The 24,286-nt window shown below is 48.9% G+C and overlaps 8 protein-coding genes across 8 annotated transcripts; 2 read left to right on the top strand and 6 right to left on the bottom strand.

Moving 5' to 3' along the window:
• Window positions 1-1,137: 1,137 nt before the first annotated feature.
• Window positions 1,138-3,245, bottom strand: N7498_007897 (uncharacterized protein; the record flags this gene model as incomplete). The annotated part of the gene is made up of 8 exons (XM_058454959.1): window positions 1,138-1,467; window positions 1,518-1,913; window positions 1,964-2,292; window positions 2,340-2,453; window positions 2,510-2,789; window positions 2,837-2,876; window positions 2,931-2,959; window positions 3,012-3,245. The coding sequence occupies 8 exons, from the start codon at window positions 3,243-3,245 to the stop codon at window positions 1,138-1,140; spliced, it is 1,752 nt and encodes a 583-aa protein (XP_058307208.1).
• Window positions 3,246-4,562: 1,317 nt separating this feature from the next.
• Window positions 4,563-5,625, top strand: N7498_007898 (C2H2-type zinc finger protein; the record flags this gene model as incomplete). The annotated part of the gene is made up of 4 exons (XM_058454960.1): window positions 4,563-4,616; window positions 4,674-4,865; window positions 4,923-5,002; window positions 5,064-5,625. 4 exons carry the CDS (start codon window positions 4,563-4,565, stop codon window positions 5,623-5,625), a joined length of 888 nt encoding a protein of 295 aa, XP_058307209.1.
• A 282-nt stretch (window positions 5,626-5,907) lies between these two features.
• Window positions 5,908-7,061, bottom strand: N7498_007899 (phosphatase PAP2 family protein; the record flags this gene model as incomplete). The annotated part of the gene is made up of 2 exons (XM_058454961.1): window positions 5,908-6,913; window positions 6,997-7,061. 2 exons carry the CDS (start codon window positions 7,059-7,061, stop codon window positions 5,908-5,910), a joined length of 1,071 nt encoding a protein of 356 aa, XP_058307210.1.
• Window positions 7,062-9,970: 2,909 nt separating this feature from the next.
• Window positions 9,971-10,865, bottom strand: N7498_007900 (uncharacterized protein; the record flags this gene model as incomplete). The annotated part of the gene is made up of 4 exons (XM_058454962.1): window positions 9,971-10,030; window positions 10,223-10,483; window positions 10,552-10,703; window positions 10,751-10,865. The coding sequence occupies 4 exons, from the start codon at window positions 10,863-10,865 to the stop codon at window positions 9,971-9,973; spliced, it is 588 nt and encodes a 195-aa protein (XP_058307211.1).
• A 1,467-nt stretch (window positions 10,866-12,332) lies between these two features.
• On the bottom strand, window positions 12,333-13,420 carry N7498_007901 (glycosyltransferase family 32 protein; the record flags this gene model as incomplete). The annotated part of the gene is made up of 3 exons (XM_058454963.1): window positions 12,333-12,869; window positions 12,923-13,078; window positions 13,139-13,420. 3 exons carry the CDS (start codon window positions 13,418-13,420, stop codon window positions 12,333-12,335), a joined length of 975 nt encoding a protein of 324 aa, XP_058307212.1.
• A 485-nt stretch (window positions 13,421-13,905) lies between these two features.
• On the bottom strand, window positions 13,906-14,085 carry N7498_007902 (uncharacterized protein; the record flags this gene model as incomplete). The annotated part of the gene is made up of 1 exon (XM_058454964.1): window positions 13,906-14,085. One exon carries the CDS (start codon window positions 14,083-14,085, stop codon window positions 13,906-13,908), a length of 180 nt encoding a protein of 59 aa, XP_058307213.1.
• Window positions 14,086-18,203: 4,118 nt separating this feature from the next.
• Window positions 18,204-20,271, bottom strand: N7498_007903 (uncharacterized protein; the record flags this gene model as incomplete). Its single annotated transcript, XM_058454965.1, has 3 exons — window positions 18,204-19,698; window positions 19,755-19,925; window positions 19,979-20,271. The coding sequence occupies 3 exons, from the start codon at window positions 20,269-20,271 to the stop codon at window positions 18,204-18,206; spliced, it is 1,959 nt and encodes a 652-aa protein (XP_058307214.1).
• Window positions 20,272-21,948: 1,677 nt separating this feature from the next.
• Window positions 21,949-23,352, top strand: N7498_007904 (uncharacterized protein; the record flags this gene model as incomplete). Its single annotated transcript, XM_058454966.1, has 1 exon — window positions 21,949-23,352. The coding sequence occupies one exon, from the start codon at window positions 21,949-21,951 to the stop codon at window positions 23,350-23,352; it is 1,404 nt and encodes a 467-aa protein (XP_058307215.1).
• Window positions 23,353-24,286: the final 934 nt, after the last annotated feature.

The raw sequence follows: 24,286 nt of genomic DNA on the forward strand, positions 1-24,286 counted from the left end.
AGGGAGATATCCCTTGTGTTCTGTAACCTGCCCTGACGAGGTTACTTTCATCTCGATCGCCAGTTTTGCATTTGATAATAATATTGGAGGATTCCCCAAACCTATGCTAGAGCTTTACTAGCTGAAACACCAGTGGCATAGGCAGGGAATGCGACAAAGTGATCCGATATTGACTAGAAAAGTAATCACTCAAAGATGGGCATATGAGTGAACAGCTAAGCAATTGCTCATCAAACAGGCATGTGGATCCAATGATTTTACTCAAATCACGACGCACATTGGCAACTAAGCTTGCTATCGACAGACCAACGCCTGAGTAGGAAACCGTTACTTTTCTGTAATAATTATGGATTCACGTCATTTCCGTGCGTCAGTCGGCTAGCAGTCCAGACGAGCGGGTTGTCATTCAGTAGTTGGCAAACCGCATTTCGGACCTCTTCGGGTGACGATCCCAAGCGTACAACATCGATTATTTGTTGTATATTAGCATCATGAGATACCCGAATCGCTTACAGCAATTGGTACAAAAAGCAACTGTAGTATATGAGTTCCTCTTGCATTTTTCCGGAGGATATTTTTCGTAGTTTGTTGAAGAATTCGTCGAAGACACAGCCTCCGTTATGCCTCCTGCACTAGTGAGATGGATTCCCCTGAAAGCACTGTTAGGGAAGAAAGAACGTTAGAGCAAACAGATGATTGATATGCATTGATAAACAACCGCAGCATCGTGGAGTGCGACCCGACCAAACCAAAAATTTGCACGGTCTCGCTAGTATGTATCCGTCACCGTTACAAGGCCGCCCGTGACTTGGCCATCTGGCTTTTCCCGCTCTTTTGGTCCTCGGCGGCTGACTCTGACCAATTTTTACTGTACCCGTTGTTGTGTCCTTATTCTTGCTCTGCTTGGTGGTGGCTCAATTCCTGCCTGGTCAATCGCCCCATCCCGAAAAGGACACCGTGCTGCCCGTACCCGGCTCCAGCTAGGGACCGCCAATCTCTCCTTGATGGGCTACACTTATCGGTCCAGTCTTTTTTCTGCGATCCTTTCATATTCAACACAACTAAACTCGTTGGGGGCTCACGGCCTGCGCCACAACTGTCGGATCGACTATTATTAAATCCATATAGGGTATATCATCATCCGCCCCGGCGCTGCTGCATACGCTCGCGTGACGTCCGGAAGAACGTTCTCACCAACGACCGGTAGATCGTCTTGCCCTCCACCGTGTCGCTGGCAACCCCAAAAATCATCAGCAGTAAAATGGACACCACCAGAATCACCGCAAAGGCCACCCAGTATTCCGTCACCGAGTATTTGCCACCTTTAATGCCCTGCAGCTGCGTCGAGAAGTATCCTGTCATCAGACTGACCGGCAGGAACATAATGGTCGCCTTGGCCAGCAGGATCGTGATTCGTGTCAACTTCTCCACGGCCTGCGAGTCCTTGAGCGCGATCAAGTTCAAGTTCTGCCTCGGTTAGATTGCGATTTTCATGACCAAGAAAACAGGCTACTTACCACGAACGTCAATGACTCCTTCTCCGTGAGACAGCTGTCAATCTCGCTCAGGCAGTACAGATTGATGCGATCCGCCAGCCGCTCAAAGCGCGCCACGGCTGCCGAGCTCAGATGCACCCCGACGGGCTTATCGTTGGCGCCGGGCTGACTGGGATTGCTGACCAGGTTCGCCTGCCGCAGGTCGGGGAACTCGATATCCCCAAATGTGGCGCCGTACGATAACGGTGGCGGATGGACCTGGCATAGTTCGTCGCGGAGCATGCGCTGTCGCTGTAACAGACGCCGCATGATTAGCCCGTAGCTTTGATAGAGCCGCTTCAGGACTGCCAGCCGGCGACCTAGCCAGTGTAACTCATCCACCAAGTCGACTTCAGGTTGCTTGAGCATGTTCCCTCTCTGCGTGTGGACATCAGCCAAATGCCAGCACGGTGCGTAGCTTCGCTTACCATTTGATCAAGGGCAACTCCGTATTTGTGTTCTCGTTTTGCAATGATTCCATAGCTGGACATCCAGTCATCAAAAATATAGTAGAACAGCAGGCTAGGCCCATCCTCCTGCTTGATATTTGACTGGTCTGAACCGAAATCGTTGAAATGGCGCACTCGAATGGTGACCAGCGAGTCGCTCTCGGTTATGGCAAGGTACTGCCGGGACACGCCCGCGAAGACGAAGCGGACGTTTCGGCGCACGATTTCGAGAACGCGCTTCATGTCCTCCATAGATTCTTGGGTCTGTGCTCTTAAGGACGGTTTCTCCTGGATTGAAATGACAGTGCCTGCCAAAGTCAGTAAACTAACAACACAACATCTAATTGACACAAACCGTCTTCGCAAAGAATTAGCCAGGACCACAGTCGTCTCCCGTCTGGTAGGTCTTTGCCATTCGGCATGTTCACGTGCGGAACCACAAATAGCGTATTGTAGCCGACGCAAGTGTCTGCTCAAGAGTTAGTCTCGTTGTGTCTTTTTTTCTGCTCACGGGCAACGATGTACATCGAGGGCCATGATCCACGGACGAGAAATGCCAAATTTGATCAGTGACTTGAGAAAAGGTCAAGTTCTTGAACGATGCGGTATCCCGTAATGTATCAGGATCTGACTGGTCCTTGGGGGAAATTGCGTTTTTAACATCGCCCGTTGGCTTCTCTGAGTGGTCGAAATCGCGCGTATGTCTTCTTTTCGGTAATGCGACGGGCTTTGGGAGAGCCACGACTGGTTCTGTGCACATCATCCCCTGTAGTCGTTCTGAAACTCCATAGTGTGTGGTGAGGGCCTGGGCGAGTTAGCGGTTGAAGGTCCAAAGATTAGAAGCTAACACACCTTGATAGTATCTTTCTGTTCCTCTGGCGCCCAGATGTTACTGCGGGTACGATGGTCAGTCGAGGAACCATCTTTTGGACTTATGGGAGCTTACATCCACCGGGTGCCAAAACATCTTGCTCTCTTTGGTCCAGTCAGTCTCTTTACCAAACCACCGAGATGGACAACAACATACCGGTCTGCTTAGTAGTAGTTTCAACTCCTCCGTGTCCAGATCGGCGCCGCTCCAGGCATCCTCGTTGCCAAAGTCCAGCACAAAGTTCCGGGTGTGCGGGTCCTCCAGACGGTTCATGGCATTGTAGAAGTGGGTCTTGTCGTCGATATCATGGAATTTTTCTTTCAGAGAGGGACTGTCACCTGACAGGCTGTAGTAGTACTCCTGCGGATTCAGCAGCAGCGTGTCGGCCATGCTTCTTGAGTCTTTGAAGAGTTGCGCTTCATGCGACAGGGGGTAGTTACGTGCGCGTTGGACTGCTGTCACGCTAAGCGATCAGGATCAGGGGCTGGGGGCGAAAGAGTCAGCTGAAGACCCAAGCCATGACAAGAACTAGGGTCAATGGAACTTTAGAGAAAGGGGTGTCCCTAGGAAAGTTGGGGGTGTCCTTAGCAATTCCCACCCACTCCAATCTAAATTACAAATTAGGAGGTGATTATCATTTCCGTATTGGTATATGGACAACCCGTTACCATATATTACCGTAAGAGTGTCAAAGTCTCACACAAGGCGATGGGATTTGTTGGATCGAAATATAATGTTTGCGGGGTAATAATTTGCCTTTCGAGTGAGGTATTGAAGGAGAGCTCTATAAACCCGTGCACATCATTGCTGCTATAGCGTAAGGCGGTGATACGTGCCTATTAACTAGAAACCAGATATCTGACTAAAAGGACCCATGCTAGTTGAATCGGACGGCTGCGCGATTTGGATAGAAAAAAAATCAAGAACCTATGGATCGATTAAACCGCCACGGGCTACCTATTTGGGTTATGCGATTATAGCCAAGTAAAACTTGGTGTCAAGATGGAGAGTGATGGCTTTACCACTATTCCTCTCCAGGACTAGTTTATTCCGCGTCCGCCCCATCTTGTAGCGTGTGTATGTTGGTTGTATTATTATGGAGTTCTGTGGGTCACGACCCAGTATTCTAGATTACAGGTCTTACAGGTCTAATTCTACATAGTGCATGAATAGTGCGTATCATGGTGACAGGACAGTACCATCAGTACAGGAGATCCAACACCGCATTTCCTATTTATTTCCGCTGAAAACCACCGATGTACCTCGTATCCCGGTGCTTCAAGGCCGGACCAGCCTACCACTATCATCCGGCTTTCCCAGGTGGGTCAAGAGGCTAAAACCTGGTCGAGTCAAGTTAGACCTGTGGGGTTCTGCGTCCTTGCTTTTTCAAGGCAATCGCAATTCCCTGGCACTTAAGTTCGGTTGCCAACCATCCTTCTATAGAGTCCAGCGCCAGCTGAAAATACCTGGCCCCTCCCGACGTGATAATCCTTCTACAGAGTCCTTGACAGGCGAGCTTGGTGTAATCTGGTGGATACAGAGTTTGTGGGTTTAGAGAAAGGGAACTCTATGCGTGTATATCCTCATTTATTTGCGCGCACGCGCTGACATTATTTCCCGACGCTTATCACCACGACGCTGTCGCCTGCATTTGACACCCCGCTCTCTTCCCTCCGCAACCGTGACCTCTTTGCTGATCACCTCGACATGGCTCGTGGGAGTGGGCGTGATATCAACTGCTCCTGGGAAAGTTGTGGTAAGGTATGTTTTGCTGTCGTTGATGGTTCCCGGCCCCCATCTAATACCTCGTCCCTATAGTCTTTCAATCGCAAGTCGGACCTCCGTCGCCATTATCGCATACACACCAATGAGCGCCCCTATCTTTGTACTGTAAAGGACTGCAAAAAAGGCTTCATCCAGCGTAGTGCCTTATCTGTGCATTCGCGGACTCACACCGGGGAAAAGCCGCATGTTTGTGACTATAAGACCTGCCAGAAAGCTTTCTCAGACGTAAGCACAGCAACGAATTTTTAGTTTCTCGTCACCATTCACTGACAACAGCGACAGTCTTCCAGTATGGCCCGTCATCGAAGAATCCATACGGGCATACGACCATATGTTTGTCAAGAACCGACTTGCGAACAGAGGTGAGACTCACCATATGGTTGTAACATTGAATCAGCAAGCTCACTCCGCTGTCGTTTCTAGTTTCTGTCGCAAAAATAGTCTCACAAAACACCAAAACCGCTCCCATCCGCCGGGGACCTTGCTTCGACCATCCTCGGAAGACCTGACTTCGAAGCACTCGTATCAGCACCAGCCTCCAGTGACCGTCTCCATCCCAAGTCCGAACGAGCAGTGCCTTGTCGCTCAGCAGCCCTACTACCCGAGTTCCGCCACGCCAAGCGATGATTTCTACTCTCCACAGATGGGCTCCGTGCCAGTACACGAGGGCAGGCCTCCGATCGTGACGCAGAACTTCCCCGTCACATCCGCGATGAACATTCCACATGCTCCGCAGCCGCCCACGCCACAGCAATACCCACGGATGCACCCGTACCCGCAATATTTGCAGATGATGCAGCAGCGCTACGGCGTCAATCCGCCCTCAAAATATCTGCAGCCCGAACAGCTGTCTTTCCAGAGCCAGCAGCTGCTAGAAGGACAGCCCCTGATGGTGGGATACCATTCTAATTTCCAGTACCAACTCCCAAACCGGACTGTGAACCAGCCGGAGGGGACTGAGTGGGCCTTTCTGGGCGTAGGCTAAGAGGAGACTTCGCATTGATCTTTTTGGAGAATCTCACGCCATTAATGCCCGTCTTCAACTGTAACAGGATTTCCTTTAATGAAAACGGACATTGGTGCTATATTCCTCAATGGAGGTAGTCGAGGATCCTCGCATATCATCTTCTATTCTCCAGTGTCGAGTGGTCTTTGATATTTGTGGATTTTCACTTTTATTGTCTTTCTTTGGAGCATGTCTAGCCTCATTTAATCAAACCCAGTTTATCACGTTTCATGAACTTATGCTTTTGCATTTTGATACCCTTTAACGTACAGGCCCAAGCTCTAAATCCTCGTACCCATTTGTGTTCCTCCTCACGTCCCTGGTTTGTCCTTCATTCCCGGCAAAATTTGAGCTCCCGAAAGCCAGCCCGAACGCCCCCTGTGCTGACCGCGGTGCCCAAGCCCATCCACCATCACCGAATGGAATGTGATACCAACGGAAACCCATATAAGCAAAAACCATGCCGATTAGACTGCCGCCCAGTATATCCCAGCCAGCGTGCATGTAATCAGCATAGCGGGTCGCGCAGATGTAAAGAGCCGCAGCTACCGGGCTGATAACGAGTAGGAGGAGGTAAAGTGGCGGGGCTGCTGCCGAAGAGCGAAAAGATCCTGTTTCATTGGCATTGTGAACGAGACCGGCCTGTGCGGCTCCCTGTCCGGTGCGTGAAGGCATTGGAAAGGGAACCGGGAAAGTGATAGCAAACTTCACACTGAGCCAGAGTGATAAGTAGAGCAATCCTGCCCAAGAGAAGGAAGAGTGACCAGAGGGGAAAGCAGCAAACCCGTTTTTAATTACACTTGAATCTGGGTTCTGGCAGATGCTAGTGTCAACCAATATGGGTGCTGATGTTTCCTTAAGGCCAAGACCCCCGACCAAATGAGCAGCGAGATTGGAAAGATCAGGGTCGCAGCGAGCAAGCAAGTCAGGACGAGGTTTTCCCACAACATCCTTGAGGCCAGAAGTGATAAAGAATGCCCCTGACAGGCTGAGGCCAAGACCTAACCATCCCGCGTGCCATTCCCACAACCGACGGTTCCAAGTGCCCTCTGTGCCTAGCTTCCCTGAAGCTTCAATACTAGAAGAAGGGATGAGAAGAGCAAGAACCAAGATGACAACAGCAGGTATACCGCAGGCGACTATGCCAACGATAGTGATGGAAACGGTGTCGGCAGCCAGCGGATAGGATATTGCCGGGTCGTCAATGGAAAAGGCATGTTTGTAACCGGTGACTTTGTACAGAACACCACCCGCAGCAGCGACCAAACTTGACAGCAAAATTAGCAAGGGAAAGGGATTTTCAATAGATACAGGTGCACAAACATAATAATTACCCAGTCAAACACGTACGAAGATATCAAACGTTTGGAGGTTTGCCTGATGTGGAGCAGACGAACCTCGACATTGTCCGACATGTATCTCATAATTGGAAGCGACCCAGTAAACCCGACAAACTCCGCGATGAAGCGGGGTGGCCGTGATTGATGAAAATGAGAACAAGAAGCGAGGTTGACCTTACTACAGAAGAAATTTGCGCACAGATATTCCGACAGCACTGTCGCCTGACCAAGTTGACTGGGGAAGACAGGGCGTGATGACCCCAAGAAATTTTTTCCAATTTTCCAGACTAGTCTGAGCCACGATACGGAGTACGTAACAAAGGGGAAGACCCCGCATGCAATTTCTTATTAATAGATACAAAACAGGACCAGTTACGTGGCATTTTTGAACCTGTACTGACTAATAAGAATTAGGCTTTTATTAATTGCTAGTTATCGCCTCCCCGCACTGGTCACATATAAAAGAAGTGGCAGCCGGAACTTTAATCAGGACGCCGCTGTAAGATAACGAGATAGAGACATCCCACGCTAATACCCTTTGCTGCATTAATATAACTGTTGATTTGATGCTGAGAGATTATCGGAGTTCAAATGGGTATCATGGATGGTCAAGACTCTCGCTTTAAGCGCTTAGGGATTGAAATTGAAGGAAGAGAAGCTTCAGGGGATGCACTGATAGGATAACAAGGATCAAGAGCGGGCCATGCACGTGGGGAGATAAGGATATTTCATTGGTCACGGTTGCTCGGGACCCTGGTTGTAATTCCAATTACATACCACTATAAAGTGGACACCGCTAAAGTCCCCAACCCCCTTTTACACCGCTCTTGTTCGCCGCGAATACCGCCTTCTATCTTTGGTGGACCAGGGATGCTTCCAGCCACAGCGCTCGGAAGAGTGCATACAGTCTGTCCCAGGAAGTCTGAAAACCCCCGTCCCCACCCACACCTTATTACATAATTTTCTGCCAGCAGAATCTAAATATTTGTATTTCAATATGTAGTATACCAGCCTTCGGCCTCAATAATAGCCTGCACGCGTCTAGGCATGCTCTCAGACAGCCTGTGTAGGATATCAGGGTCTATTTGAGACCACGCAGTCTGGGCAGCTGATATTAAAAACCACCGTGTTTCTTCAGTATTTGGCATATGATATAGCTCAGGAAACATCTTTAATAATTTATCCTTTAATAACGCCCATAGATTCTCTATAGGGTTAAGGTCCGGAGAATAAGCTGGCCAATCCATAACAAAGAATTCTTCATCTCTTAGCCAGTTGCGGACGCGATGCGCTGTATGTGTTCGGGAACCATCATGCATAAATATAGCCTTAGATCGGTCATATATTAATGTCGGTAACCACTGTTGGTAGGTTTCGAGGATATGAATACTATTCACGCCCCCTCGCGGTGAATCCGGATGGCCAAATAAAGGAATTAGGGCAGTCCAACGTGGATCACCAGAAAATGAGGCCCAAATGTTACGGCCCTTAAACAACATAAGGCAATTCAGATGCCTAATTAGGTATATCAGAAGCCACATAAGAGGGTTTCCCGCGAACCTACATAAAAGCGAACGCTACGTGACCGCATAAAGGAATAAAAGGCATTCTCTTATAATTAATAAGCTCTCTTTCTTAAGGATTAGTGTCAGGATTTTAGGTGTATGGATTCATACATGCAGATTTCCAGAGTTTCCAATTCAACATGGAAAGTTCCAGTTGATGTTCCCGTTCTGCCATATCTCACCGCCTTCATCTGATCTTCTAATTATCTCACATTTCAGCCTTCACTATGCTTTCTATCTACGTCAGCCTACATAACCAGAGGTTATTAGGCCTACCCCTTACTTTATGACGTCTATGACCTTGGGCAATCAGCACACTCATTCTAGATGAACTTAATATTTCTGTCTATAAATATGGCCTAAAAACCAGACTGAATAAAACAAGAGCTTTCATCTGAATTATTCTCTTACTACCTTTCTCTCATAAAGGCAGACCAAAGAGACCCTTTATCTTTATCTTTATTCATCTTCCAGGGGTAAGCTACTATTCCACGGATGCAAGTTTCATGCCCCCACCGGGAGTATACTACATCATCTCTCGGAAAAATGCCAGGCAAGGGGGTTGCAGTGTATTCGCAACTGCGACCACTTCCCCGCGTAATTTTCTTGATCCCTCTCTTTCGTATGCAACGCATACGGATGACTGCTTCTCTGACGTCCCTGCGTACTGTGATGTGCGGTGTGTTTTTTTCTCCTGAATCTCTGCAGCGCATTTTTCTGTCATGGAGTTTCGATATACAAGCCCACTTACGCCATCGTTTCCAGCATGGCCCCACCGAAGGAATCATTCCCAGGGAAAGGGATTCGACGAGAGGTCAAGCCCGTCATATGTTCCATGGAGCTTTCCATTTTTATTTCATTTTTCATGCTGTATACTCCCCATGTATCATTTATATCTCATTCTGTGTTGTGGTATGTCCGAAGTAGACCTCGAAATGGGGCGGATCCGGATTCAACAGTTGGATCCTGATCCTGATCCACCGGATTGCCGGATCGAAGAATTGGATCCGGATCCGCACCGCGGTTCTACGTAGGGCGGATTGGGATCAATCCGTTTAGATCCTGATTTACATAAATTTGCCCAGTCTTCCCTTTTTTGGCTGGGTAAAATGATGATTCATCTAAATATAATATTGTTATATACACCTGTTCTGGTTAGTGCATGCACATCTCTCAAGATGCAGCCACTTTTTGATCGAAATCCTACGTTTTGAACTTGTATAGCACCCTCCTTTTGGAAGCCCACGCGAACGGCCGATAGAAGGCACTTGCTGTCCAGGGACTTGGTTGTCGCCATAACCCATTTGAAGGCACGATGAACGAAGGTCCTGGGTAGGATCCTCTAGGCTGTCGATTTGATCCCAAATTGCATCATATGCCTTCTGTAGATCCTCTGGCAAATTTTCGAGTCGCTTCCAATCACTCGACTCGGTTCTGCATCGTGTGATCTGGTGGACTTGCAGTGATGCCCATTGGAACCTGGTTCAAGTTAGCAATCATGTCAATTCGATCCAAAGGTATAATGTGACTTCAAGCTTACATTCCCTGGCAGCGCTCAAGTAGTCTCTCCACGACTTTGCCTTTTATGCGACCAATGAAAGCAGGCTTCTTGGCAAGCTTATCCAGCAGTTGGTCAAGGAATCACTGGATGTCTGGTGCATTCTGGCTCACTTGAATTGTGATGCTGATTCTTTGCTCCTGTTGAATCTGGGCTTGGATGTCTGGATCCGGGCGACTCGCGATGTAAATCTTCAGTGTGTTATTTGACTCTGCCAGAAGAGAATTGAAAGTCTCAATCAATTTATCACGCGAGCCTTGATCACACTCATCGAAACCTTCGATCACAAGCGTAGACTTGGTGTAAAGATTCAACAAAGCCAGAATCTGCTCTTGGCAAGCGTCAAAGCTCAACGTGGTTCCAGACTCTTCGGCCTGCCTGCACAGTTCCTTCAATTTGATCCGCACTGAATCGGGGTTGCTGAAGTTGAGAGCTGGCGCACATAGCTGTTGATGATAGAGAGCGAGTCCCTGCGGTTCTTCTCGTTTCGGTTGCAGTAGAAGAACGCAGATCCCTCATTTCTCGGCAGGTCTTCCATCTGGTCCTTGATAAGGTCGACGACTCGGGACGTGAGGTATGTCTTGCCAACACCGGCTAGCTCAGGTCAGCACGTCCTGAAATAAAAGGAGGAACTTGTCAACAAATTACGGGATCCCTGAAGCCAGAAAATACCGGAGGGTTGGTCTCCTCCCAACGTTGAAATCCCGGGTTTTGTAACAACCACTCGCCCGTGCCAGGGGTTCTGGTTTCTTTCATGTTATCGTGATGCTTTTCAAACTGAACAGGCGAAATCTTCTGCAAGAGTTCTGTGCGATCGGATTATTCTGTATTGTCAAACAGTATCAAATTCGCTGGTCACTCATTCTCCAAACACGATGCTACCAGAAATCATTCAATATTCGTTCCTGAAGAAGCTCAGATTTGCGGGTAAGGTGTCTTCAAGCCTCGAAATGGACTTCCCACGGGTATCAAGGAAGAAGATATCACGCGCTGGGGTCTCAATTCTGATCACCTATTTCTGCAGTCTACGAGAAATTGTGTCGATGCGGCTACCGTCACTTGGGAACCGTATTCTGAGTGCATGCCTTGTGATGACCCACGTGCAAGCGGCTAAGGTTACTCTGAGAGAGGGTCGTTTTGCTGGGCGGGCAACTTCTTCTGATTGCCCGAACCGTTTTTCTGCGGCACCTATTATTTATTGGCTTGTGAAGCCAACCCATCTCTCCATTGCGAACTGGGTACAGTGTCCTAACTTCAATATACTATAAAGGTCATTTATTATTCACAAAATACTATGGCTATCTTGGTAAGAGCCCTAGCCCCCAAAATACAGAACCCTGCTCTTAAATATGATTCATGCCCAGATTCTTTGTTATTTTACTTACTTCCCTGTCATAAAATACTTACACTGTGATAGATACCCCGCTTCTCTTCCCATCATTTCCACTGTGAAGAAAGCGACTAGTCTAAATATAATCCCGATGCCATTTATATGGTCAAGGCATCATCTTGTGTTCCTCACTCGTATTCCCAAATACCCCAGAAGGTTCCTCATAGGAGGTTCTAGCAAAATTATGAGGTAACATTGCATAAATTATACAGCTAATCGTCTATTTTTGCACTGTTTTGGCCCACTGGGGGCCGATTGGGCTGATGCGGGCTGTAGATTTCAACTCATAACCCACGGTGGGCCGAAGAATTAGGCCCATAACCCAGCCCATCGTGGGTTGGGTTGGGTAGTGGGCCAGGTGGGTTCTAATTATTTAACTGGTTCCCAGGTCGGCATGTGGTGCGCGAGCACATCAAAGTCTCAAATGCATACTATTATCTGCCTCGATCATCGACCATATACCCCTGCATCCGCGAATCAATCAGTCTTTTGAATTTGATGATATCACAGTGTGTGAAGCAGCAGGAAAAGAGGCCCTTCTATACTGTTCCAGTTCTGAGTGATCGATACAATATCTATAGTGTGGATCTAAACCGGGTGAATCGCTAGTGCTCGGCATGATGGATATGTCGGAGTCGTTGCCCGACTCGGTGATGTATCGAAGGGGAAAGAATATCTCGGGCGGTGGATTGGAATAATTTTAGAACAAGGGATATACAATGAGTCCACTACACGTCAAGCTTTGAGCTCACTGCCAGATTTTGTTTCCTCTGAAAACTTTGATGCACAGGATATACTCCTCCCAACGCAATGGCGATGTTCTGGAAAGATCGTCATGCAAAGAACTCCACACTCCGAACTTTGCTACAATCCTTCTGGACGGGGCATTTGCGAATACAGCTGCGCGCACATTGTTTGAAACACCACAAGAGCAGCCCAATACATGAAACCCCTACCATAATATCCAGAGCCAGGTGATCTCCAATCCACAGGAACATGCGATTATCCCAGTTATTCCATGAGCCTCCCCTCTCCTGGGTAAAGAAGATCCACGGCTCGGCACCTGGCCGGTCGTCCATCATAATACGATAAAGCAGGTTCTCCAGGTTCTCCTCGCCGTTGGCTTGTCCTCCAATCGAATGGTGGTACTTGTCCCAGATGGCCGTCTCAAACCACTGACCGCTGGCATAGCTGATCGTAACATAAGGGAAGAGATAGTTATGATCATAAGGAATAAGGGATTCTGTCAGGAGCTTCCAGAAAGGATGATGAGGGTATGAACCTAAGATGTTGTTGCTGAGGGCGCCACGGCCTCCATCGGTTGTGAAAATTGGGTAGTATAGAAGAGGTTCTAGACTCTCGAGGCAGCCCTTCGAAAATACATCAGCAAGCAGAGAGGTAGAATATCTCGGGAAGATCGTACATTGTCCAAATCGAGATAAATGCCACCATAATTTCGTAATAAGAAATATCGCAGCGCGTCAATTCTCTGCACGCGGTGTTCATAGCCATCGTAAGCTCTCAAGAACCAGTGATAGTGTTCTTCGATGAAAACTCGAGACTCTTCCTCTGACCACAGCTGTATGATCTATTGTATCAGAATCCTTGTAGCCTGCTGCTGAGCCCGGCCTCTTCTTACCTTGTGTTCCCAATCTGGATTTAAATCAATACAGTTCTGTCTATTTTTCTTCCAGTCCGCAGGCATCGACTGATTTTTCCAGTCATGAAAGACATTGTGGATAATCTTTGGGATATACTGGGGCCTAGAATCGGGGATTGTCGCATGGGCGATTTTGATTTCCTGTTGAGTGATGCTGATACCGGTGTGCTCAAAGAAGATCTGCAGGAAGGATACTAGACGGTAAAAGAAGTAGGCGACGAGGAATAAAATCGCGATGGGGTAAAAAAGCCGTAACCGCATCGCGGAGATGATAAAGGAGTTTGCTGGAAAGTTTTATGAAATTGAAAGCAAGTCAGGATTCATGTGGTGATGCTTTGTGACTATTGAACGCTGTCACAAGGTGGCGCAGCACTAAATCACGTGGATGGACAAGAAAAATTCAAAATGAGGCATCTCGTCACTATTTAGACTGAAGAAAATGACTGGATGTGCTGAAACTGTATGGACTTGTAAATCTGGTGTGCCGATGATATAGATGCAATTGGTTGATTCTGCTTATGGAGCTCGCTGAGGATCGAGGTTAACTTTCTGAGCACACTCAGGGGTATTCTGCCTGAGACATAGGGACTGATGGCAGTGGCCAATCAAAGTTCACCATAATTTATCCGTGGCGCGTAACCCACACCGCTCCGTCCGCCAGTGCCCAGCAAACTTCCAGTGCCTAACGATCAATTTGATGCTCTTCACTCTCAATATACCATAATCTAATGTGGAAAATACGGATATTAGTAATATGGAGGTTCCTGAGGCTCTCTGCTAGGCGTTTCTAGCATGTGATTATCCTCCGCGGCCGCCTTGGGCGTTGATTCCAAGCCCAAAGTTCTCTGCTCCTTCGCCTTCCGTTCACTTGCCTGATCTTCCCTGATCTTCTTCCCGCTTCCTAGCTGCTGTCTTCCGATTGGCATCTTTGGTAGTGAGTATACCGAATTTCCCAACCTCCCTGCGTGATTTGCGGGCAGCGGGAGGCATTGCAGGTGATTGGTTATCGATTGTGGAGGTTAGAAGCTTGATCTGTTCCGCCATCTACATATGCATACGGCTAGGCCGATCAAGCTGCCTACGGAGCTCTGGCTTCATATCCTCACGATCACCAATTCTAGAGGGTTTCCCTTGCGTACAGCGTGCTTTAGCGGCGGATTCGGGCGGAGAACTAGGTATACTGGATGACAGAGGTAGCGGAGTACCCCCGGTTGGCCTATAAAGCTCCGGCGTAGGCGATCTCTCTACATTCAGGCGATCAATCACAGACGTAGGCTAGAATAGGTATATACTATGTTCTGCGAATACTTTGCGGATTGTACGAGGATCAAGGGCCTGCCGTCGAATACTAGTGATCTCGCGGAAGAAGAAGCTCTTATCCTCTGCATCTCCGTCCCACTGAGCCGCTATATTATTCTTGTTGCGGAAGCTCTACTTTAAATCACGGAATAGGCTTCCATTAAGAGGTTGGATGCTATACCTAATATACGGAGGAAATACGCAAGGTAAAATATTCTAGGATTCGCAGAGAGATAGGAATTTACACGTAAGATGCGAGCTATAGCCATTAAATAGTAGTAATCTCTGCTAGCCTCGGTTACGGTTCCGCGTGTGTTCTTGGAAGAATTAAAGCTAATCAATAGCTATAGCGTCATTCGAATATCCGGACGGAGATACTGCGATTCGTGATTCATCCGAGAGTGTGCCGCCTTTATACCACCGTTCGAGATGCACTTCACCCTAGGCAACGAAGCATAGCTCCATCATCCAACCATTAGCTGCCACATACTCAGTTCTAGTCAGAAGCTCGCCTCGCTCACTAGAGAGTATCCTCGTACGCTGGCGATTGCGAGAAATAACCTTTTGAGGCTTTCCCTGGCTAAGGGCGAAGCCAGTTTCATCGAAATTATATATATTCGAAGGCGAGGTATTACGGAGGAAGCATTCTATTCGATCAAACTAGGCCTATAGGATGCTAATATCCTCTGCCTGGATACGCCCTCGCTCCGCTGGTTTCTGTTTCACCTAGTGAATGCCATCTGGTAGGCGATTTTTGACGAATTCGTATACCCACATCTTGTTAACGAGGGTTGCTGTATCACCGGCCGTTGCGGCAGCTATCTGAATCATCGCATTCGCACTCGATTCCACCATCCTGGCTGTGGGTGGAACGTGTAGGGCATCAAGGGTCTCGGTCCATTGAATCAATGCTGCTTGCTGCGAATCATCCAGGCGTTTGGTGGTGATAGGGCGACTCGATCGAGATTGCCGACCCTTCAAACGCGCCCGTAGCCGTTTTACGGGCACGTCGAATTCACGCGCCAATGGGGTGACTTTGGTGTTTTTTCGCTGCCGGCCCGACTACTACTAGGGGGAGGGTATTTCCTATTTCGGCATCAACTGCTGATTCAGCACTCACAAATCCTGTCAAATAAACCGCTCTCCGGTCAATTGCACCCTGTTGGTTGACCAGGGTAATGAGCGTACTGTATCCTCCAGAATCGACAAATGTCACTGGCCGCTCCGTATTGGACCCGCTGGTCAAACCTTCCGCGAATATTGAGCTAAGCAGACTTCGGATTCACACGCGCTGCCGATCTCAGCACAGACCACGCACTTCCTTGCAATCAATATTAAACGCGTTTACGATCTCCGTACCACCCTGGTTTGAGCGTTCCAGGCAGACATATTCCGGAAATGGACAGCAATCGTAAGCCTATGGACCCGTCCTAGTTAGGTCCCACTTCCCCGTGAAGGTCGATGACTCATGATAGTCTAATTAAAGACCCCCAGAGCGGTACGCTGGAGTAGACTAGCGATGCTTCTTCGGTTTTAGCCTGAAGACGGTTCTTGGCCTTCCTCTTGATCAAGAAACCCATAATGTTCTCACAAGGATGAACGTCAGACGCTTGGGAGCTTCTACCGGAACAAGGCCTGAGAGGGATCCGCCTGGTTTTGTTCCTTCTACCAAAAGCTGCGCCTGCCCCTTTTTTTAAACGAGCATTATCTAATTGCAAAGCGCAGCGCTATTTCTGGGGTTTTGATTGTCTTGTAAGGATTGTTTCTTCTCTTCACCTTTTCATGCTGAACACAACTGATCCCGTCCATTGAACTAGTGGCATCTTCAAGCTTTTTGTTTGATCGAGAAAGGCGACAAACTTTACTTTCGCGAACATACCGTGTCTTCATTTGAAAGCATTGATATCCTCGAAAACGAGTATCCGGTAGTCTCACATCGGACGACACGCGATACAATTCCTGTGACTTTTTATTCGCACAGCGCCCATGAACATCATGTCTCATTATAATCCGCAATCTCGTCCGGTTGCACGAGCATTGAAATGAAGCTTTTCCTTTCCGAAGAGGATCTATTGATTGGACCAATTCCTGATATGCTGTCACGAGAGCTGAACCTCCGGAATCTCTGCAGTGATCCTCTGCTGAGGATGCTTCGGGAGGTTAACACGAACCTGGAAAATCTGTATTCCGATGCAAACAGAAATGAAGATGAGCTTCTTGGCGTTTTATCAATGACCCTACACAAGTCGTCGTGCTGCTGATAGACTTTGACGCCGACCCGGACCGTGTTTGGTCTCAACTTCTTCCATGTAGCTTCTTCGAGAGAGCGGCTTTCTGTCCTATTTTAATGGGTCGGCGGTTGTAAATGGTCCACTTACAATTGTTACTACCGGCAACGTGCCATTCTATCGCGTCTTGGAGGGAAGCACCTTAAGGGACGTGCTCTACGATGCTCCGCTTATGGAAATCTTGCCTTTATCCTCGCAGAACCCACCTCAAATCTCCGACTACGGCTCTCGAAATAGCTGCTATGAATCTGCCGATTTTCGCACAGCAGTTGGAAGTATTGAATCTAACGAATCTCGGAGAGACAGCTCTCCAACGTTCGTCAACAGGTGCAGCTGGCCCATGCACACGGCCTTATAGTCCGATATTGGGGTACGCCAACTTGGCCCCGCGAGTTGCGAAACTATGTGTGTGGTATACTCCTGCGAGAAGGTGTAGATACCATCACCGCCGATGAATGGAGGGAACAACATTGAGCGTGCTCAAGAAGACAGGTTAATGAGATAAGAGTCACCTGAGTAATTTACATACATTGCAGGATCTCAGCAAGGTTCCTGCAACAATTTACCGTACTTATGCTCCGAGGCTCCTATATAGCCCATTTTTCCGAGATCAGGTACCGTCCCCTGAAGGTTTGGGGAGTCCCACACAGCCTAATTGACATTGAGGCCAATAATCATTTTACCTCCCCCCCTTCTCAATTAACTTTTGAAGCTACTCACAAATACGTGACCCGTCTGTCAATCATATAAAATAGCTGTCCGTCCTCTGCAATAACGATTTCAACCTCTGCCTCTCTTCTCCGGTCCTCCGCGCCCTAATTCCGTCGCGGTGAAGCAATTCAGCGCTTAGCTTTTTAGTATCACGTTAGTACCTCTTTATTTGTTGTTCAGCTTCCACAATATCCTGGCTTGGAATGAGGGTATTCGAGTCCCAACGTCTATTGCACCCCCTTTGAATGAGCAGGCATACAAATTGTGATTATATCGTTTTCGGGGCATGATTTGTCAAACTGAGGTGTTAGATTGCTGATATTCGTAGGCGAGCCATTATCCGCATTCCTTTATTTCTTTCGGAACTTTACATTCATCCATTCATGCTATATCATCATTGTGAACCATCCAGAACCTGCAAAGCGAGTTAAAGCGCTTAGAAAAGCTTCACAAAAGTATTGGACATTAAGAGATTTATGGGTAGTACGCTGGTTCCTCAATATCAGTGTTTTACGATACAGACTGAGAATAAAATTGCGACTTTGTCGGGATAGCTATATCAAAAGCATAGCTGTCAAATATCATTTCACAGATGAAAAAAAATGTGCCACTCCACTGTCCGTCGATGATTTGAAACCCTATTTGGGTAAGGCATTACCGCAGGAGATTGATCAATATCGACGGAGGGTTTGTTCTACGCATCATGACATAAAGGAAGCCTGGGCAGTCGCCATAAGAAGAAGAATTCACTCCTTGCCGAGGGTCTGCTCGTTAAAGACAGGTGGCGGCAGGACCATAGGCTCCTGGGTGCCGCTAGCCTCCTTGCCGCGGAACTCAGGAGTGGTGCGCTCAAAATAAACATGCACAGCGCCGTGGAGGATGGTGTCGTCGACCTCGTCCAGGTTAAAAATGGCCTCCTTCTCCTCGCTGTGGGTGGCCATAGCAGCCGCCCACTCTGCGCGGAACTCCTTAATCTTCATCTGGTAGTCCCGCTTAGGGTCGTAGTGTTTTCCCTTGCCAGTCATGTTCTCCCACAAAGACAGGTGACGCGGGTGCACGGCAGTACCGTGATATTCGTGCTCACGGCGCTCACGGACGTACTGCCAATGGCGCTCCTGTTCACGAAGGTCCAGGCCGGTGGTGTCGGGAAGGAATAGTAGCGTCAACAGAGCCCCAACCAAACCGAACCACGGCACGATGTAGAACTGTTGTTCGGTAGTGGTGTAGGCGCCGATGATAGAAATGGCCAGAGCGCCAAGCTTACCCGATGCAGCAGAGATTCCGTGGGCAGTACCACGAATGGGGGTCGGGAAGACCTCGGCGGCCACCAGGAAAGTGATACAGTTGGGACCGAATTGGTTGAAGAAAGTGGTGATAAAGTACATAGCCTGGAATGAGTGTATATGGGCAGGCTCTGTGTAGTGGTTGTAGCCAAAGGCCGGGATCACGAAGCAGACAAAGCACACCAAAAAGCCGATTATCTGCATCCATTTGCGGCCGTAAAGCTTGTTGTCGACGAACCACATGGCACAGTAATAACCAGCCATCTCAACAGCAATGTTAACCAAGTTCCAGAGCCAGGTAGTCATGACACCCGAGGTGTTGGGGTAGATGACTTTAAGGAAATTGCTCGAGTAGAGCTTGTTTCCGTAGAAGAAGACATCGTTGGCGAACCAGCCACCTGCGGTAGCGAGCACACGAGGGCCGAAGTACTGGAAGGTGAGCTTCAGCGACTCCACGTCATAACCAGTCACGGAGGCTTTCTTCTTTTGGGCATTCAGCTGCTTGCTCGCAGCCCTCATATGGTAGGTACGGTAGTAAATAAGCCAGAGAGTGAGAACGGCCGGGATAGCAAATGACACACGGTAAGTCCACTGAGTGGTGGTGTCCGAGATTTTCGATTCGCTGCCATCCCCATGGTTGAAGATGAGCAACAAGAGGATGAGGATAACCTGGTTCAAGAGCTGACCCCAACCCTGCATCAGGAACGCGCCGACCACTGAGCGACCACGGTGCAGACGGTCCTCATTGGTGATGACCCGGCCAGTCGAGTACCCCTTCTCCATACCGATAGTGGCAGTCATCGGATACTCACCACCAACACCAAAGCTGTAGAAAAGGAGGGAGAGAGCGTAGCAAATGACCCAGCCATTCAGAGTGACACCCCAGGCAGCAGTGAGCATAAGGAGGCCAGTGAACATTATAACGGCATCTTGAATGAGACCAAAGCGACGGCCAATCCTGCATTCTGCGTTAAGTACGTCGATCGAAACAGTGAGTGCCATCAGAGTGCTTACCTGTCACCAAGGTAACCAACGATAAGCTGACCGAGTAGGATACCAACAACTTCAAGGTAGCTAGCTGCGGCGATCCAGTTGGGATCGCAGGTGTCACCACTCCAACAACTAGCAAATGACTGTGACTCCTTGAAAATGGATTTGACGTTACTGATGGAGAAGAGGACGTAACTGTAGGGAAATGGGTTAGTGCCACGATATTCCTCTATCGGAGGTCGACTCACCCCTCCAGACCCAGACCAGCACCAGGGAGAAGGAAGTTCTTGAAGTAGTAGCTAATGGGCGACAGTGGGTCGGCTTTGAACATACCCCAGAGCCAGGCTAGTTCCTTGTTGAGCTCGGCACCATCCTGGCTGATACACCAGCTGATGCGGCTCCCGAAGGGTAGGTCAGCCCAGTAGGTGCCCTCAGCCGTGTAGCTGTCCGCCGGGTAGATCAGCTGGTCAAAAGCTTCTTTTTCATGTGTCTCCATGTCTTCCGACGAGGCGTGATCGGACTTGTAATTTTGTGCGTCCATCGTAGCGGTTCACCTGATGATCAGTTCAATCCTGCCACGGGATCAGCTGAGGACCCAAGAACCGTGGAGAATTCGTGGACCAACTTAAGGGATAAAATGAGAGATTTTCCCGATGACGTCGCTGATAAGGGAAGCGAGTGGGAGACCTTTCAGCAGTGCTGGATTGACCCAGGCGAAAAAGCAGGGGATGATTACTTCCTAAATAATCAATTACCGACGCTCGACGGGCCGCGGAATCACTCCTAAGGAACATGATTCTTTTCCCTTAATCCCCACTTACGATAGGAAAGAAAAAGGAAAGAAGACGCTAAAGGGATATTGATTTATGAACGGCGCTAGCACTGCCAGACAGGCAAGCACGTTGCCAGATGCGTGGCTGCTGGATGATACGGCGAGGGGGTCCACCAGCCCGATGATTTTCTAGAACGGCGCTATGTGTGCGACCCTCGGCAGATACAGCACATATCGTTGGCTAACGAGGGGTGTTAAGGTGTGTTAGGGTACCCTACGGGTCAGAGAGCAATGACAGACCAGCGCGACGCGATTGCTCAAATTTCTCATTCACCCACAATTCATTTCCAAAGTGTGAGTGCTAATCTTACATGTGGCGCACGTGGGTTGTGAGTGCCTTGCCCAGCGTCGCTCGGACTATCGACTCCGCCAGCCCTGAAGCTTAATTCGAAGCTCGGCTCGAGCTCGAAACGTCGACACCGAGGACTCAATGGCCTAGCCGGGCACCCGAAATGGGCTTTCCCTTGCGCGTGCATACTATTAGCCCGGATGTACGCTCCACAGTTCAGGAATCGGGGTTGTAAAGTATGTCAGAACTAGTGAAAGCGCTCAGTGCCTGAGATATCGACGCGTTGTCAGTTACTGAATTTTTCTCGAAGTCGAGTTGAGATTTTTTTTGCTTACAGCAAATGGAGTTGTTTCATTTCGATTTATATGTGATCTTTTTGAATGAGAGGTGCCTGCATGAAACTGAAGCGACCATAAATGGGCGCACGTGCTCTGGGCGGACCCATAAGTGGCTCGGACCCTTGCATTCCCGAAGCTAAGCCAGAAGCTTGGCCTCACAATTCCACGAGAATAATGGGTCGGAAAGATTTCTGTTGGTATCACCAGCTAGGTACCGTGTACACAGTTAAGTGAACAGTGTTCATGCTCCTAAAGCAAAAGTTGATTGATTCATGAATGTAAAGATCTGCCTCGGTCAGGTTCAGTGTTACCCCTAAATCCCATACACCGGAGCCGCAGCTTAGCGCAAGGTTACGTACACCAAGCACAGAGATGTGATCTATCAGTCGCGAGCGGTAAGTTACCGCTAGCTTGTTCTGACTGAAGGATATATCCCAACAGTTTCTGTTTAGCATTCCCGCTTCTATCCGCCGTCCAAGGCTCACTAGTCTTCCAAAATCGATCGTAAGCCCACATTAACACAATATTGTCAAACTGCACTTGCGTGTAGGCAGAAGGATACACGATCGGCTTGGACCCTTCAGCTTCTTGCTCATTGAACCAATGGCAAATCAAGACCACCCACGTGCGTCGAGCATCTCAGTGCGATGACGGCTATAAATATGGGCTTTATAGCCGAAATCTCACACGTCCTTCTTAGAGATCATCACTCAATTTTCCTTCCATCTTCCGATATTCGCGGTCCAACGGCTGTCAAAGATGCGCGCCGTCATCAACACCGTCACGGTTGTGGCTCTCGTGTCCGCAGCTACTGCCCAGTACACTCTCCTGGACAGGGATGTGCCCTATATCGGTGGCAACGTGTTCCAGTCTAACGATACGGCTGTTGCCAACTACCCCTTCTCCTACACTCCTCCCTTCTTGCCGGAGCAGTATGGCGGCTACTACTTCTGGTCGGTGAACAACAACACTGTCAGCGGTTCCAACTTCACCGGATACGGTCCGACAGAGGGCTACCACCTTCCGTCCGGTGCGACCGGCAAGTTCCCCTTTTTCCAGGTTAGCGAGGGCAACCCCAAGGCTATCAACAGCTCCAAGCTCTTCGCTACTTGCAACTCGTCTTCGGGTAGTTCCTGCACGACCACGCAGTGTGAGGGCAAATTCAAGAAGATCTTACACATCGTCTTTGAGAACGAGGCCTACGAGTGGACTATGGGCCAGGCCTACTGGCAGTTGCTGGCTACCCGTGGCAAGCTACTAACCCGTGCCTACGCTATTACCCACCCGTCCCTGCCCAACTATGCTGCCCTAGTCGCGGGTGACTTCTTCGGTATGGCTGATGAGGACTTTTACAATGTGAATGCCACCAGCATCTATGACCTTCTGGAGGCTAAGGGTATTTCCTATGGCACCTACGCCGAGTGGTACAACCCTATCGCTACGCGCCGTGGTGCGAACGACTGCAATAATTATATCTACAATGGGCCTATAGACAACACCAACCCCACCTGGTGGGCTCAGGTATACCGCCGCCTAGACGTCCCAGCCCTGCTCTTCAGCACCTATACTGCCAATTACGAGCGCTGCAGCAAGATCTACGGTGCTAATAACACCTTCGCCGACCACGTCAAGTCACACACTCTGCCGGAGTACTCGTTCTACGTGCCCGACATGCTGCATAACGCCCACGACCCTACCTCCGACAGCAACTACTTCAACCAGCCGAACACCGGTGCCGAGTGGCTCAACGCCTTCCTGGATCTGTACTTGCCTGAGCTGGAAGCCCAAGGCACACTGGTCGTCGCTACCTTCGATGAGGCCACCTGGTGGAACGACAACGACGACACCCCCAACAACGACAACCATATTACCACTATCCTGTTCGGTGCCGGCGTCACCCCCAACACTACCGACGACAGCTACATCACCCTGTACGGTATGCTGCGCGGTTCAATCCAGAACTTTGGTCTGGGCTCTCTTGGCCGTAACGACACCAACACCACCAACGGTAACCTGTTTGACCTGATCGACTACTACTCTTGCGCAAACACGAACACAAACCAAACAACCCAGTACTCCACTGGATATCTGTCTGTGGACCTCGCACGAATCCTCCCGCATGCCGCAATTGGTACCATTCTCGCATCGTGGCTTTTCTTTTAGATGGGTAAACGTATGTGGTGGCATGAGAAAGAAGGTTCAGAGCCTTTGATTCCTTTGTCGAAGTCTAAGAAACGGAAATAAAATCAATTGGCAATTTGGAGCAAAGCAGCCAGGTCGAGGCTATACAAAAGCGAAAAAGGGCTCCGTTCAAATGCAAATTGGGCATACACGGCGGTCTTGTAAATAATGGGGAGAACAACAGTATTTCAGATACGATCACATGATATTTTGGTTACATAATCTCTAGGATCACATAACGTAATTCACTACCCACTCGGCCACACCGCCGAGTCGGCCACCTAACTAAATTTACGCGCCCCAACGCGTGCTTCTATTTTCTACCAACCACCATGCCTCCAAAACGTGCTCAATCAGGCCGAAATTCCGTCGAACAAGAAGGGCGCCTTCTAGTAGCCCTACAAGCCATTAAAAATAAAGAAATCAGTTCTATTCGAACCGTAGCGCGCCAATTTAACGTTCCACGTTTCACGCTCACTGACCGCATTAATGGCCGCCTATTTCGCACCGAACGACGCGCCAATAGCCATAAATTGTCTGAAATTGAAGAGGATATGCTTCTAAAATGGATACTCTCTATAGATGATCGCGGTGGAGCACCTAGGCCGTCTACAGTCCGAGAAATGGCTAATTTACTACTCATAAAGCGCGGTTCGAACGTCATCGCACTAATCGGTCAAAACTAGGCTACAAAATTTATTAGACGACATCCTAAGCTAAAATCTCGCTTTTCACGTCGATATGACTATCAACGCGCAAAACAAGAGGACCTAAAGATAGTCGGGCCCAACAGGGGGGGGGGTGTTCCGCAAAAAAAGGTCTTGGCAAGGGGGGGGGTGTTGGCCTAAAGTGGGTCCAACCCAACACCCCCCCCTAAGTAGGTTAAATCTTGGTATTTTTCGGTCGGATCTTTTAA

Source organism: Penicillium cinerascens (assembly GCF_028974065.1).
Source record: "Penicillium cinerascens strain IBT 15544 chromosome Unknown contig_9_segment0_segment0, whole genome shotgun sequence".
NCBI lineage: Eukaryota > Fungi > Ascomycota > Eurotiomycetes > Eurotiales > Aspergillaceae > Penicillium > Penicillium cinerascens.